The sequence below is a fragment of the Geotrypetes seraphini genome, chromosome 14 (genome assembly GCF_902459505.1).
Source record: "Geotrypetes seraphini chromosome 14, aGeoSer1.1, whole genome shotgun sequence".
Lineage (NCBI taxonomy): Eukaryota > Metazoa > Chordata > Amphibia > Gymnophiona > Dermophiidae > Geotrypetes > Geotrypetes seraphini.
Genome location: NC_047097.1, coordinates 71,822,000 through 71,839,055, shown reverse-complemented (window position 1 = coordinate 71,839,055; position 17,056 = coordinate 71,822,000). Strand labels below are relative to the sequence as shown.

At 42.0% G+C, this 17,056-nt stretch overlaps 1 protein-coding gene across 4 annotated transcripts in view; it reads right to left on the bottom strand.

Annotated features, from left to right (window-relative positions):
- LRRK1 (leucine rich repeat kinase 1) overlaps positions 1–17,056 on the bottom strand; it is a 149,377-nt gene that overhangs the window by 92,498 nt on the left and 39,823 nt on the right. For all 4 annotated transcript variants that reach the window (XM_033919979.1, XM_033919978.1, XM_033919980.1 and 1 more), the window contains 4 exons: positions 14,105–14,276; positions 10,292–10,471; positions 5,881–6,029; positions 2,656–2,882 (listed from right to left, as the gene is read on the bottom strand). In XM_033919979.1, coding sequence (XP_033775870.1) covers positions 2,656–2,882; positions 5,881–6,029; positions 10,292–10,471; positions 14,105–14,276 — 728 coding nt within the window. The remainder of the gene's footprint in view (positions 1–2,655; positions 2,883–5,880; positions 6,030–10,291; positions 10,472–14,104; positions 14,277–17,056) is intronic.

Genomic DNA, 17,056 nt, shown 5'->3' with positions numbered 1-17,056 from the left:
AGACCCCCTGGGCGCAACCGGGACCCCCAGCCGCCTGAAAATAGGCTTTGCATAATGAAAAGAAAAAATCAGGGGAAAAACCCCCCGAGGGTCCCAAGGGACTCCCTGCCACAGCAGGGGACCCAGCAGAAACCTGCCCCTGCTTAGACAAAACAGGGGGAAGGTCACCTGAGGTGGAAGACAAAATGGAGGGGCCAGACAGAGAAGATGGCGTCTTTCCCGCCAAAACAGCTCCCTCCACAGCCTGAAGCGGCTGAGAGACCTGAATAGTCTCAGCCGCTAAAACAGGCAAGCCGGCATCAGCTGTCAAAATATCAGCTGAGAGGGAATCCTCTAAAACCCGACCGTCGGCGGCTCGGGGAATCCCTCCGTGGGCGGACGGAGAAGACCGGGCTTCTCCACCGTTCCCTGCCGACTCGCGAGGCACCATCGGCGGGGAGCTCTGGGCGCCTGCAGCCGCTGCCGACGGAGCTCCTCCACCGCACCGGCCTGAACACCGCTTGCACAGGCCGGCCGCGAGTGCCTCGCGTCTGGAGCACAATGAGCACTTTTTCCCTTTAGAAGTGCTCATTGCTCCATACGCGACCTAGCTGTAAAAAAAGTGCCGGTTAGTTGAAAAAATACAGTAAAATACAGTTTTCTTAAAGGGATACAACCCTCCAGACCAGCACTACCTCAGGATTTTTTTTTTTTTTTTTTACAGAACAGACTCCACAGGCTCTCGAAGCAATATGCCTTGCTTGATTTAGGGGGCAAGGCTTACTGCTGAGGCTCCTCTAAAAAAATATGGGGAGGTGGAGGAAGTGGGGGGAGGGACCCCGCTCGTGACCCGCCGGGTTTGACACCCCCGAGGTCGGACGAACCCCCAAACAGAGTCCGTCCAAGCTCCGTCCGGCTAAAAACAGGGACAATAAACCTCTAAACAAATTCCAACAGCCCTACCAAGGGAGATGGGTACAGATCACTCAACACCTGCTGGAGACTGAAAGAAGACTGAGGGAAATAGAGAGGAGGGGCTAGGATATACTGTCCCAAAGTTTTGTTTTCAGTCTCCACCTGCTGGTCATGATTAGATATATACCCAATCGTAAAGTTAACCTCTACTGGTCTGGAGAGTGCTAAAGAATGTATCTTTATTGCAAACCGCTTTGAACTTCACGGTATAGCGGTATATAAGAAATAAAATTATTATTATAATAAAATTTTGTGATGCATATACATGCATGAAAAGTAAGTTCATGGAAAATATGTACCTAGGTTTACACAATCTGTTAGTCTTGGTGGAGCTGCTATGTATGAACACATTTTTAAAATACACAGGAACATGTGTAAAGTGCATGCACACATTTACACCAATGTATGTTGGCATCTATGTGCTACTAAAGCTGGTTCTGAAGACCTCTTAAGATCATTATGAAATTATATGAATTGTGGGAAATCAATGATGACATTCTTGTTTCATAAATATGCACATTTGAAACATTAGATGAGAGTGTGGTGCAGTGGTTAAAGCTACAGCCTTAGCACTTGAGGTTGTGGGTTCAAGCCCACACTGCTCCTTGTGATCCTGGGCAAGTCACGTAATCCCCCCCATTGCCCCAAGTATATTAGATAGATTGAGAGCCCACCAGGACAGACAGGGAAAATGCTCGAGTACCTCAATAAATTTTAGCCTCTTTTATAAAGGCACATAGGCATCTAGATTGCCTTTTGGATTTCTCACATAAGCATTCTGTTATAAAATCAGACTCTAACATATTAAAGCAACACTAGAATGGGTCTCTGATGGAGATTAGCCAGGCAGCAACCTTGACTCATTATGGTGGGATGTGGTTAAGTAGAAAAGGGTTTCAAAAACTTAAACACCAACATTTCAACAAAAATTAATTTCTTTAAGTACCATTAAGCTAATTCAAAAAGAAATCTTTCAAAGCACTTCTGCTTTAAAAACACATATATGATGGTGTGGTTTAAAAGCCATCATTAGTGGAACACAGTTGCCCCCATGTGGACAATAACAATGTTTGCAGCACACTTGAAAGGGCCATGTTTTACCCTGAGGCACCCCTACACTGATGAAATGAGAAGTGTTTGATAATTAAAGCTGAAGCTTTAGAAAGCCAAAATTATATACTCAGCTTTTATTTAGTCAGGAGCTAGAGCTTCTTGAGTTAAACACTTATAACATGGCATGTTTTTATGTCACCTGACTTAGACTATGAGCAACCTTATTGGCTCCCTGGCATATCCATTATTTGCTGCATGCAACTCAAGACTCTTTCCATCTATTAACAGGCTAGCTTTATTTTGAGTCCTTTGAAAGTCCATGGCGTGCCTTGTTTCATTGCTTCTTTTTCCTGCTGCCATTTCATATTCATTGAAGGGGCTTTCACAGTTGCTTGCACTGGTTGCCCCACATATACCTGCACCTTTATTCAGCAAAGCCTATGGTCCTTTGTCTTTGCATCTATACCAGCCAATTCAAACCTGTAACATCTGAGTAAGGGGAGATACTCCTCCCTACATTTCCCTCAAATTCCACCTATCCATGACACTGTAGGATGCAAAACATTAAAATCTAGTACCTACAAGATGTCTGAGCTGAACCTGATGATTGCTCACCAAAGCAGAATTGGATTAAAGGTGGTCCCTCACCTGGTACATATGATTTCATCTGAGGACTGCACATTGGGTAATTCTGACAATTGATTATTGGAAAGGTTGAGTCTTTGAAGTCTGAGGAGGCCCCAAGGAATCACAGAGGGCAGGGAGGAAAGGCAGTTTTCAGAGAGATCAAGCTCTGTTATCTGGCAGGAAATATCAATGAACCAATCCAAGTCCACCCAGGGGAGCCGGAGGTTTGCCCACTTCACATACACTGCCTGCAGGAGAAGAAAACAGAACAGTGGGTTTATCTGCCAGCTGCCACAACCCAGTAAATTGTTCTAACAGTACCAACTGCTTCCATCAAAACTGCCACATGTTTATTTATTTAAAATAGTTTTAGACCACTTTACATAGATTACAATAGAAACACACATAAAATAATCAACAATATAAAACAGAACAGTAAAAACAAAACAATTAAAATTAAAAAAGGCCCTTGAGAACAGGACATAAGCTGTTTCCTGAATTGTGTTACTGAGCTAATGCAAAAAATTGAAGAGCAATATATATCCAGACCAATATACTGAAATAAGGGCATATCAAGCAGCATTTTCTCAGCAGATTGCAAATAGCATGTAGGACGATAGATTCTTAGGCCCCGATGCCAGCATTCGAGCTGATTAGCACTGAACTAGTGCTGACGTTAATCTGCACAGAATGCTCAGAGAGCTTTAGCACATTGTATTTAAATATAATTAAATGGATGTTAATGGGGCAATTTGCTATGACCTCCCAATACTCAGAGAACAGCGCACAAACAAACCCTGCTCTCACTGCTGTAACTTCGTCGAGTGTCCCCTAGTCTTTGTAATTTTTGACAGAGTGGAAAATCGACTAACCGTTTTAGTCACTCCTCATACGAGAGGAGTTCCATCCCCTTTATCATCTTGGATGTTTCAAGTCTCAAATTCAAAGGAAGAACACTGCAGAGGGAAAGCATGAAAACACTAAGAGGCTGATATTCAGCGCAAATTAATCAGCCGGGAACAACCACTGACTGGTTAACTCATGTCTTGGGAGCTAACCGGGCATTTTCAGGGGCATTTAAAAAAAATTACCACTGAAAATGCCTGGAGAGCACCAAAAAAATAAGATGGAGATGTTAGGAGCATTCCAGGAGTATGACGGCTTAAGTCCCAATATTTGGATCTTAAGTGATAGTAGAATGCCTACCCACCCCTGTTTCTTCTGCAACTGGTGAGATGCAAAAAAATCTGTATGGGAAATATTTGCAAGAGACGAGTTTCTCACCTTGTTGCTGAACAGGGGTCTCCTGCAAAAAGCTAATGGAAGCTGAAAGACAGCATTTTCTTACATACCCTGCCATTTATAGAGGGTGAGTCCATGCCTTTCACATCAAGAGACATAAATGTAATATCACTCATGTATTATCCCTGTGAATATAATGGGCAGCTAAAGCAAACTGGCAACCCATGAACATTTGGGCCTCCCTAGAAACATTCTCAATTACATAACAATTTCCTTTTACTCCTACCCCCTATCCACAAACTGCTCCTTCCCTTCCCAAAACCCTTCCTATCTTCTCAATGAGACCACCCAAGAGGGCACCTTAAGTACACCTGTCTTCATTCCGTTGAGAGGCGTCTCTGGGAGAAAGTCCCACCAGTAAACTTTCAGAAGGTTCTCCATCAGTAGTAAAGCTGTTCAGAGACTGATGCCTGGCATTTTCTTGTAAGGGCTTTCTCTGAGCACAGGCCAAAAGCCCCAGAGATGGATAATGCAGACCATAACAGTTTTCTGAAGCTATTCTATGAGCATCCATTAGAAATGCAACTAATTACTGCACATTTAATAATAATAATAATAATAATTTTATTCTTATATACCGCCATACCCAGCGAGTTCTAGGCGGTTTACATTAAATTAGATTAGGATCCGTATAGACTTGTAGATTTACAACAAATTTATAGGATTTACAACAACTGTAGCCAAAACTTGGCAGATGAAAAGGGAAATTTACAACAAGTTTAGCCAACTTCGTAGATGAAGAGGGCAGAATTACAACAAATTAATCGGATTTACATCGGATTTGGTCAGACTTGGTGGATGAGGGAGGAAGTGGAAAGGAGAAGCAGGGGGAGATAGGAGCTATCGTGCAGGAGAAGAGTCGAGTAGGGGGCCTTGAGATTATCTGAAGGGTCAGTTAAGGGTCTTGTTTGCTGAAAAGGTGGGTTTTGAGTGATTTTGCTAAGTACTTTGAAAACAGATACTGAAATACAAAGATGGCCAAAGAAATATATTTATTCTGCACTTGGGATGAACTGTCTGACCTTTCAGTACAGTTGGAGCATTGTAACACTGAAGGTTTTCCCCTGCTGTAATCTCACAGAAAAAAAGTTTCAAAGTTTATCCATCTGTAGATGCAACATTAAGAGAGACTGTCAGACTCAGCAGAGTCTTTGGAAAACAGTGGGGGAAAAATGAATATTTCCTGACCTCTAAAAGCTGCCCATTCTTTTTCAGTTATGCAATATCCTTTAAAAAATTGTGGTAAAACCACTTCTCGGTAGTGTACTGATTGCAGATGAATATCAAAAGGAAGCCACACACTCCTATCAGAGCAAGGATGGAGACAGTTCAACACTTAGCAGCACCAACTGCTCAATGGCTTCATAGTTCACATTCAGGGCCAATGCAAGAGTATTTGTTACCTTAAAGCTGGGGAGTCCAATCTTGGCTCTTGCCAGGTCGGGTTTTCAGGATTTCCCAAATGAATGTGCATGAGACCTATTTTCATACAATGGAAGCAGTGCATGCAAGCAGATCTCATGCAAATCCATTGGGGAAATCCTGAAAACACAACAGGATTGCGGCCCTCAAGGACTGATATTAGACAACCCTGCTCTAGAGAAACCTTGAGTTTTGTTTCCCACACCCTCCAAAATTTTCAGGTCCCTAGACCTTCCCCTTAAGACTGTGATCATCAAACTCAACAAAATGATGGGGCCAACACCAGCTCTCCCAGAATAATCATGTAAACATGCACAACTGGCATTCAGTAAAGCTCATTTTCTTTTATTTGCAATAGACTGGTTTAAAACTGCCTACCCTCCCTGCAGGCAAAAGAACAAAGCTGCAGGTTCTTTGCGTTTGCCTGTCAGTTCCTATGGCTTTCTTCTGATTGCAGATACGCCTTGCCACCTTTCCACCCCCCCCTCCAAAGTTTTTTTTCTCTCTTTGTCATGCACTTACTTTCTCCATCATGGTGTCTTTCACCTGTTCACTGCTCTCTATACATGATTTTCTCAGCAGCAGCTTACACAAGTCAGGATTGTCCATCAGGATATAAGAGCAGAAGAAAGCACCGTTCTGAAGGAGGAAAATGGCTACATCTTCATTTCCTGAGAAGTGGAAGAAAGGTAGATTAGACACGCTGAAGTGGCCTCTTCATCTGAATAAGTAGCTCTTGTGAATTTGAGCGTGCAGAGGGCAAGGACATGCACTGAAGTAGCTGTTCACAGTCTGAAAAAAATGGAAACTAGCAGTATGAATCCTGTTCAGACTTTTGAGCTGTAATTCAAGCACCGCCACCACTGGCAGGACTGGAATGAGCAGAGATCCTTTAAACTGAAAGGAAACTGCAGCCAGCACTCAGGAAGCCAGCCTGTTGTCTGCACAGATTGCTGCCATGTTAGACCATCTGTCACTCCCCTAGGAGCAGGCACACAGAAGTAGTCCATGCTGCAGACCAAGTTTGACTTCCCATGAGTCATCACATGCACATCAGAGACCAATCAGCCACGATATAATTAGCAACATGACACCAAGCTGAACAAAGCTGCTGCGAAGTTTTGTTAGAACAACTGAAATGTGAAATATTTAATTCATGAATACAGAATGAGACTTGCTGCTGGAGATATGAAACGTCGCAAGTATTTATTTAAATAAACAAACTGATTGTATAACATATAGAATGCATTTCTCAAAGATTATTTAAAAGCTAACCTAGGACTATGGACCCAAACTCAACAAACTAGGTCTGACTGGAACTGTCCTGTGCGATGGCGACCAAAAAAGCAAACAAGATGATAGGAATTATTAAAAAAGGGATGGTTAACAAGACTACGAATGTCAAATTCGATCATGTTTCCCCGCTTCTGTCAAAACTTCACTGGCTTCCGGTGATTTCTAGGATTCACTTTAAATGTACCTGCCTAATATTCAAGATCTTACATTCTTCCTCCCCTAATTCCACTATCCTGGAATTCTTCGAGACCTGACACTACCAGATCCGCCCACAAACTCAAACTATCTTTCCCCTCGTTAAAAGGCATCATGTATGCAGGTAAATTAGGGAAATCCCTTTTCTTTGGAACAACCTCCCTGCCCCGCTGCGGAACCTGGGCTCATTCCAATTATTCCGAAAGCATCTGAAAACCTGGCTTTTCTCCAAAACGTAAAGCTATCTATTGAAAATGTAAAGCTAGCTATCCTCTTCATAACCTCTAATTTCTTATTATGTCCTTCCCTCATTTATTGAATTACCTGTAAACCGTGCCGATGTCTATCTGCATGGAGATGTTGCGGCACACAAACTTAAGGTTTAGTTTAGTTTAATGTCCCTGTATCGCTCCATGGTGCGACCTCATCTGGAGTATTGCCTTCAATTCTGGTCTTATCTCAAGAAAGATAATAGTGGCACTAGAACACATTCAAAGAAGAACGACAAAGATGATAAAGGGGATGGAACTCCTCTCATATGAGGAAAGACTAAAGAGGTTAGGGCTCTTCAGCTTAAAAATGAGGCGACTGAGGGGAGATATGATTGAAGTCTAAAAAATCCTCAGTGGAGTAGAACGGGAACAAGTGGATCGATTTTTCGCTCTGTCAAAAATTTCAAAGACTAGGGGACACTCGATGAAGTTACATGGAAATACTTTTAAAACCAATAAGAGGAAATATTTTTTCACTCAGAGAATAGTTAAGCTCTGGAATGCACTGCTAGAGGTTGTGGTAAGAGCAGATAGCGTAGCTGGTTTTAAGAAGGGTTTGGACAATTTCCTGAAGGAAAAGTCCATAGTCTGTTAATGAGAAAGACATGAGAGAGCCACTTCTTGCCCTGGATCGGTAGCATGGAATATTACTACTCCTTGGATTTTGGCCAGGTACTAGAGACCTGGATTGGCCACCGTGAGAACGGGCTACTGGGCTTGATGGACCATTGGTCTGACCCTGTAAGGTTATTCTTATGTTCTTATTATCGCAAACTACACTGGCTACCTACAAATGTTAGAATTATATTCAAATTATCCTGCGTCATGTTCCACACCCTACACACTAACAACAGAACAATTAATTCACCTTTTCTCCAACTCCTTCTTCACATCACCCAGAATCAACAACACACAACAGGCCTTTCCCTCTTCCAAAGGAGTCAAATACAAACATATATTCAACACCTTTTTTTTATATATATAGCCATAAGAACCTGGTATGTCCTTCTTACAAGACTAAGAACTGAGAAAAACTACCTCAGCTTTCAGAAAAAAATGAAAACCCACCTGTTTGACAAATCCTTGCAACCCAACAACTTAATCTCCCCTCCAATCTAAGAATAACGACTGCCCTCATCTCATTAACAGATTCTGCAATAAAACATCTCAGACAACCAAGCTCACTGACTTTACAAACATTAATATACACTAAATGCTTTTTTACAAACATTTTAATGCCTAAATTTCTTTTTTCTTTTCTTCTGTAAAGACCTATAAATCATCTATGAACCTGTACTTGATATCCTCCTTGTAATTGTGTAAACCATAATTTTATGATAATGTAACTGTAATATTACTATATGGACCTCTTAGCATTAAATTGGCTTGAACCTGTACTAGAAATCTCTTTATAATTGTATAACTATACAAATTATGACAGTGTAACTGTAATTCCTCCTATTACTATATGGGCATCTTAGCTTGTAAATCGCCTTGATCCTGTATTGGATAAGTGCAATACAGAAATTCAGATTAGATTAGCACAGTGCTCTCAATCCAGTCCTTTGGACACTCCCAACCAATTGAGTTTTCAGGATATCCACAGTGAATATGCATAAGCTGCCCTCTTGGTATGCAAATCTCTGATGTATATTCATTGTGGATATCCTGAAAACCTGACTGGCTAGGTATGCCTCAAGGTCTGAGTTGAAAACCACTGGCATAGGGAATCCTCGCTGACTCAGAGGCACCTTTGCTCATATTATCTCTTAGCATCCCTGAAGTTGCCACTCTAGTAGCCATCATTTGTGTACTTTCTCACAGTCACAAACATTCTGTACCAGGGGCATAGCCAGGATTCAGTTTTTGGGGGTGCCTGGGGTAAAAATGCATTTTGTCTCCCTCCCCCCCCCCCCCCATGGGATGTCCAGTTCCCTGCATCTGTTGAGATCTGCTGCTTGGAACTGGCCCAGTGCTGTCTCAGTAGTACTGAAATCAGCGGCTTCCTTTCCAGACCCCGATGCCAATGTAAACTGAGCATGCCCAAGATTATTGGTATTGGCAACTGGAAAGGAGTCCGCCAACTTCTTTGCTGCTGAGCAGCACTGGGGCAATTCCGGGCAGCAGATTTCATCAGTTGATGGGGATTGGGCACCCCCAGCAGTCATTCAATGGGTAAATTGGGCTGTGGAGGAGCACAGTTCCACCTCCCTGTGGCTATGCCACTACTATGTATTGTGCCTATAAAGCCATAGCTGGAGGACTAGCAAGACTTCCTGATGCAATGGACAGAAAGTACAAAGATAGGTGCAGGACTTGGTAGCTATTCTAGTCTTCTCTACCCTCACATCAGTCCTCTCTTTCTCCACTGCTGAATCTCTTCTCCCTCAGGCTGAACAACCATCTGATTGCATAAAAGTGCTACACTGTCAGATCCAGACTATGAGAATGTGAAACTTTATACAAAAAGATAATAACTGCAGCAGAATTTGGTAACTTGTCATAAAATCTTTACAAATCTGCCACAGGTAAAATTAAAAAGGTGTGTGGGGTGGGGGCAATGAAGGGCAGAGATCTTAGCCCTGCAAACAAAAACTCTGCTTCCTCCCATGTATGTGAATGAGAATAGAGTGATCAAAACCTCACTGCAGTCTATCAAACAGAAGGCCATTAAATATCAAAATGTCCTCCTTTCAGTGCTATGTAAGTGATAAATAGATTTTGGATCTGTCTGATTAAGTAGTGAAGTGTTTGTTTTTATTGTATACCATTCCCTTTGGGCATCAGTAAGGCATTTAAGAAATATAACAAACAAAACAGGAACATCCATAATAATGGAGTGTCCAAACAACAGTAAGTAAGAGGACATAAACCTCAAACTGACATTATATATCAAATATAATAGTCACAGTACACTTCCTGTTCCCAAACACAAAGATGAGACCTTGTTCCTTATAGTCCCTTTCCTCTTTTGAAAACAGTTAACCCAATCTACCAGAGCTCAGCCACCCAAGCTCCCCCTCTCCCCCCATGCCATTATGAAATGTTTTAAATAAATACATTAGGCATGCCAACAGCCCCCTTTTTGCCAGCTTAGATAAGTTGGTATACCACCTCCTACTACTACTAGTAGTAGTATAGCCACCTACATCAACAGTTGTACACAGTACCTGCCATGACGGCTGCATATAGCGGTAGTTTCTGAAGGACTGGAAACTCATTCTTTCTCACCGCGCAGAAGTCGGGGTCGGCACCATAGGTCAGCACCAAGAGCTTCACTACATCCAGCTGACCTTGCTGACATGCTACAGCTAGCATCCAGTTCAGCAGCTGATTGCAGGTACAGAGATCTATTAAAAAAATGCAATTATAATTTTCACATAATATCCATATTTATTTCTGAGCTGGAGTGAGAAATTTTAGTAAAAGCAATCCTACTTTCTATGAAATTAAATTCTATGCTATAATGGATCTGTCTCATCTGGCCTATTTCTAGATACAGAAATGTTAAAGAAGGGGAAGAGTGGGGCAGCCTCAGATCTTGGCTCTCTATTGGTTACTGTGGATGGGCAGACTGGATGGGACATTTGGCCTTTATCTGCCATCATGCTTCTATGTTTCAATAATGGAAAGCCACAAAAGACTGTCCCACCTCTGTGCAAATTTGGAGTTTGATAGAGATTTAATACTTCGGACCTACTTTAGACATATGAATGATAAATTTTTCGATTTGAAGATTTTAGTGGCTGATTTATCTCAAGTAAAAGAGAAGAAAAGATTTCCTGATATATAGACCAAGGGTTCAAGCCTTGGGAGCATCCTTTGTCTTGAAATTTCCTGCAAAATGTTGTATTTCACTAGAGGAGAAAAATTATATCTTTTTTTTTTTAACCAAAACAACTACTAGAATTTATTGTGGCTAAGGAGGCAGGGGGAATGACTATCGGTCAAATAACATCGCCCACAGTATAATGAATCTGTTGTCGGAATTTGTTTTCTAAGGGTGTCCTTTAAATTGCTTTAATTTCTATTTTCTTTTTCTAATTCCTGGATCTCTTAATTAGTGGACAAAATAATGAATGTACCATATATACTCGAATACAAGTCGATCTGAATATAAGTCGAGACTCCCATTTCCCCCCCAAAAGGAAAAATGGTTGACTTGAATATAAGATGGGGGTTTAATATTCAAGTGCCATGCTCTGCATCTAGTGTCCCCTCCTTCACGCCCTCCCCTGCCAGCCTCTGCACTCAGCCCCCCTCCCTCCCTCCCTGTCTAAACCCTGCCCCCTTCCCTACCAGTCTCTGCACCCAGCCCCCTTCCCTCCCTGCCCTACCAGGCTATGCAGCCAGCCCCTCCCTGCCAGGCTCTGAACCCTGTCCTACCTTCCTGCCCTGTACCCTCTTCCCCCTTTGGTGGTCTAGTGGTAGGCTGGGACAGAAGGGATCCCTCCCGTCTCCCGTTCGATTCTAACAATTTTTTTACCCCCCCTCCCCCTGCGTACCTTTTTTCGTATCCCTGGTGGTCCAGCAGTGTATGGACAGGAGCGAGCTTTCCACGCTGAGTCCCTCCCTCAGATCTCGTGGCCAGAGGCACTCCTGGCACGAAGGAGCAAGCTTATCGAGCTCCTGCCCAGCCCTGCGCTGCTCCCTGAATGGCTGCTGCCAGTTTTCACATGACTTGAGAGCTGGCAGCAGCCATTCAGGAAATGGCGCAGGACTGGGCAGAAGCTTGAAAAGCTCACTCCTGAATGCCAGCCGCTGGCCACAAGATCTGAAGGAGAGGCTCAGTGTGGGGCAGGAGCATAGAAAGCTCGCTCCTGCCCATACACCGCTGGAGCACCAGGGATGCAAAAAAAAAAAAGGTATGTGGAGGGGGGGGGGGGAAATTGTTGGAATCGGCCGGGACGGGAGGGATCCCTCCTGTCCTGGCCTACCAGGTCATACGGCAGGCCAACAGAGGCCTACAGCAAGTCTGGGAGGGGGTCAGGTGGTCACTGGGTGATGACCCGAATATAGGATGAGACTCCCATTTTTGGGCCATTTTTTGACCCAAAAATCTCATCTTATATTCGGGTATATACGGTAATTTTCTTCTTATTTTTTGTTTGATTTCACACTTTGAATTTCATTTTCTAAATCTGTACTCAAATAAAGTTTACTTGTTTGTAATTTGAAAATTCAATAAAAAAAACAAAACAAAAACTGGTGCAAATGCTATAGGTACATTTTACCTGTGATATTTCCATCACTAATTAAGTGCATAGTTTTGCTTTATTGCTTTTGAAAAAGTACTGCCTGCTTTTTCTATGGGTTCTCTTTTTGGCCAATGCATATGCCCAGTGTCTCCCCAGACCAAACCCTGGCAATACCTCCCAACAACACAGGTAAAATTGGGCATATTACATACCTGTATTGACAGCAAGCACAACCTGGGAAGTTCTACATTCATTATTGGTGAAAAGAACCCAAAGAGTATGGATTAAGGTGGGAAGTCTGATAACTACTCCCAGAGAGGGCAAGGCTTAATGGCATGCTATTCACCCCCAAACAATTCAGTAGTATAACAATGCCAATACAAGGACTTACATTTCTATTACCCCAATGCAATGGCTAAAAAACAAGCACAAGCTTTAGCCAAGTTAAAAAACCACCAATTCTCATGGTTTTGTTTCAATTGGAAGGAACACAGCACATATGTATTCCATGATCAAGCAACTATATACTCTTCAACCCTTGCTCAGCCACTCACACAAACAATTGAAAAGTCCGCAGATGATTTTAGTGCATTGTTTGTGATGGTTGGTTTTCAAATTAAAACACTGTTCTTTGTTTGCTTTTAGAAGCCTGCAACAATGTACAAAGGCTAAAAGTACTTATGCAGGTTACTAATGACAGATATTTAAAACTAGCTCCCTAAAAACTTATCAATATTAGATGGTCTGTAATGCCACTGTGGAACTGAAGGCTAACCTATCATCCCCTGCCATCCATTGCTCCCTCAATCTAGCCACATGTGCACTGTTAACATTCTCTGAATAACATGGTGATAAAATTCATTACCATTCCTGTCCCGCAGATAACCGTGGAAAACCATCCCATGTCATTCTTTAGTGTCCATCTCAACCTCAGTCCTTCTATACCAGCATTACTTCAATGCAAAGCTTGAGGGTCAGTGGCTGAGCCCATTCATACTCTGATTCTTCCCTCTCTCCTTAAAGAATGACATGGAGATGGTTTCCCCGTGGTTATCTGTGGGGACGAGAACGGTGATGAATTTTGTCACTGTGTCAGTGAATATAAAAAAAATAGCAAATGACAGTTGGACAATAGACAAAACTCAATTTTCAGGAAACTTCTGAATCCTGGGAAAGCTGTTGTCGAGTTCTGCAGGATAAAGTTGAAATTATGTGTATTCTCTCTGGGTTACAGGAATATTTGGGAAAGCTGTTGAGTGCTGCAGGCTTCTGGTGTTTTCTCTGGTTATAGAAGTACTTAAGAAAGCTGTGTCAAGTGCTGTTGTGCTGTGGTTCTATTTATTTTATTTACATTTCTAATCCGCCTATCTACCTAGGTACAAACATACATTCATAATCAATACGCAAATATACATCTATAATAAATGCACATAAAACCAGCACCTCTGAGACCACTGCAGCTATTTTTAACCAATACCAAAAGGCCTGGCCAAACAAATGAGTCTTCCTATGTTTGTTTGTTTCTTTTCCTCTGCTTAGTAATACGCTTGGGTTTAGCAGGTTGCTGCATATTATCTAAGGTCATGGTTGGAAAAAGGAGGGGAAAACCCAGGACATGAGGGACCTCTTTCTGCACCTGTACTCACCAAGGGTGGGGGATGGCCTGAGAAAAGTGAGCAGGAGAATGGAACCAGTGAAAGATCTGGGCACCATGCCTGAGAAGGGGCAGAGAGGAAGGGACTTTAATGCTGCTCACTAACATGAGTTGGTGATTCTCAAAGTTACCTGCCAAAGAGTCCACTAGTTCCTTCACAGTTTCCATGTGACCAAAACGTGCAGCCACCACAGCTGGGTTGTCATCATCTGGTTCTGTTGACAATTCCACAAGAGCGACCTGAAGCAGATACCGCACTGTCTGCACGTCTCCGTAAGCAGCTGCCACACTGAGAAGCTGGCACTGACAAGACAGAATATGAAGCCATCTTATCTGGGTGGCCCACTGCTGCATGTTTCTCATGTCCCCACCTTTCTCACCATTTAATAAAATGGTCATAGAACATGACGGCAGAAAAGGTATCCCTTTGAATTCACCACCTCAGCTAAGTATTAGCTTTATAAGAAGATTGTTGGCAAAATAGTCAGAGCAAAGTTCTATCTTCACAATAGATTATAAGTGACCCGGTGAGGATATAATGTGTAAATCCAACCACTATTGAAACTACAATGGAGTGGATGGTGGCATTTCTGAGGGTCTGAAGACTAATTTATTTGAGTGGATTGACTAGTGTTGGTTAACAGTATACCATCTCCTTTGTGTATTGATTCAACATAAAGGATCAACACAGAAAAATCAAACAGACCTTTTTTCAGATCTTTTCTGAGTCTTGACCATATTCTCTGCAGACTGCTGGCTCTTTTGGAGTGCCAGTCCTTACAACATATTAATGTTCCTAGGGCCAGCGATATGTAGGGCAAATAAGATAATTGCCCTGGGCCGTCTGCTACAGGAGACCTGCCTGAAACCAGAGGAATAGCCTGTGGTGGGCAATGGGGCCTCATTTCTGCCCTGTGATCCACCATGTTTAACACCAACCTTGAATGCTCAGCCTGTCATCTACGAGGGTCATTTCATAAATAATACACACTATTTTTTTTTTTAATTTACATGTTTTGGTTTTTTTTTCAAGTATTTCTTTACAATCCTTCACTATAGTCTCCCTGCTTTGCAATGACCAAGTCCCAACGTCCGGGAAGCTTCATTATTCCATCCAAGACACTGTTTTTGTTCAGTTGCTGAATGGCTAGGGTACCGGCGGAAGAAAGCTCTTCCAGAGATGCAAAACGATGTCCACACATAGGTTGTTTCAACTTTGGAAAAAGGTCGAAGTCTGGTGGACTCATGGTTGGACTGTAGGGAGCATGACTAACACCTCCTAATCGTATTCATGCAGTTTTTCAATGATGAGTGGAGAGCTCCATCTTCCCCACAACCAAAAAAATTTTTTATAAGCTCAATCAAAAGACAAACAAATGATGAGTTTTGCTTATGATCATGAAGGCAGATAAAGTTCCATGTGGAAGAAGTGTCACAGCAGTGTATTATCGTGATTTTTTGCAGAAAAATGCACAAAACCCAACCTCAGTTGCTCTTGGCTGGGCCACTTATTCTTCATAACAACGCTCATCTGCACATAGGGAATGTCATCATTGAAAAACTACGCAAATATGGCTGGGAGGTGTTACCTCATGCTCCCTACAGTCCAGATATGAGTTCATCAGATTTCAACCTTTTTCCAAAATTGAAACAACCTATGCGTGGACATCATTTTGCATCTCTGGAAGAACTTTCTTCCGCCAGTACCCAAGCCATTCAGCAACTGAACAAAATCAGTGTCTTGGATGGAATAATGAAGCTTCCCGGATGTTGGGACTCAGTCATTGCAAAACAGGGAGACTATAGTGAAGGATTGTAAAGAAATACTTGAAAAAAAATTAAACATGTAAATTAAAAAAATAGTGTGCATTATTTATGAAATGACCCTTGTAGTTTACAAACTGCTCATATCACCAACTGCATACTGTAAGAACAAGCCTGGATCGTTGGATACTCAAACTGAATTTTTAGTATCCAGAGCTCTTGCAACCTCATCTATCAGTTGCCTTTTCTTTTTTTTGTAGGGTCTTCTCTATCTGAACCCCTTTGGACAGAGGTGGACCATAAATCTTCAATGAGGTCCTAAACTTCTTATCTGTTTAAATTAGCATATAGTCTTTAATTTTGTTTGGAAATTTGTGTAGTGCTGCATAAGTTAGTGGGATGATTTGCTTTTAATGAATTATTGGGTAGATGTATTGCTTAGCCTACTCTGCTTCTGTGTGTATGGGTTTCAATGAAGCTGATTGTATCTGAGATTTTATTCTAAACATTTTGTACCAAGACCCAATAAATTATATATCATCTCTGTACCATTTCTAAATCAATTTGCTGCCAAATGCAGCTCAATTATAACACCTGAAATGTTCATAATCTACTTCATTGGGTCCTGTCTAACCTTTGATATCAAGGGGCAGAAATTCTTTTCAGATCAATTCATTTAAGCCCTCTGGTATCTACATGTCTGAGTATTTTCTCTCTTGTAACATTACCCCTTGTAATAAAGATCATTCTAGCCTGACAAATGCCTTCTGTTCCTGGATCCTTCATACTTACTCCCATTCCTCAAACGCTAACAATGAATCAAGCTTTTGGGACATCTGAAATGAATACCTATAAGGGTGATCTGCATGTTTACCACCTGCATTGTATACATATCTCTCTCATGTATATTCATTAACACTATCCTGAAATTCTGAACCACTGGCAACCCTGAAGAACTGGGAGTGAAGACCAAGGTTCCACAGATATAACACTTTCGGTTTTGACACATGAATGATGACAATGGTCTGTGGTTCACCTAATACATATTATATGCCCCCCAATCATTCTGGGATAAACCCTCTCTGATCTAAGGTAAAATGTGGGAAAAGGTACCTCTCCAGGCTCCTGGCTACTACCTGTCACGGTGTCAAGATATTAGCTAAACATAAGGACTCTTCTTCCTGCCTTGTATATTGTTGAAATTACTGTACTTCAGTTGTGTCTGTTAGTGATTCACTTTCTAACTGGACAAACATTTTTGCAAATCTAGGAATCCAAGTTCTCTGCCAGTTTCTTACAATAAGCCACTGTGAAGCCAT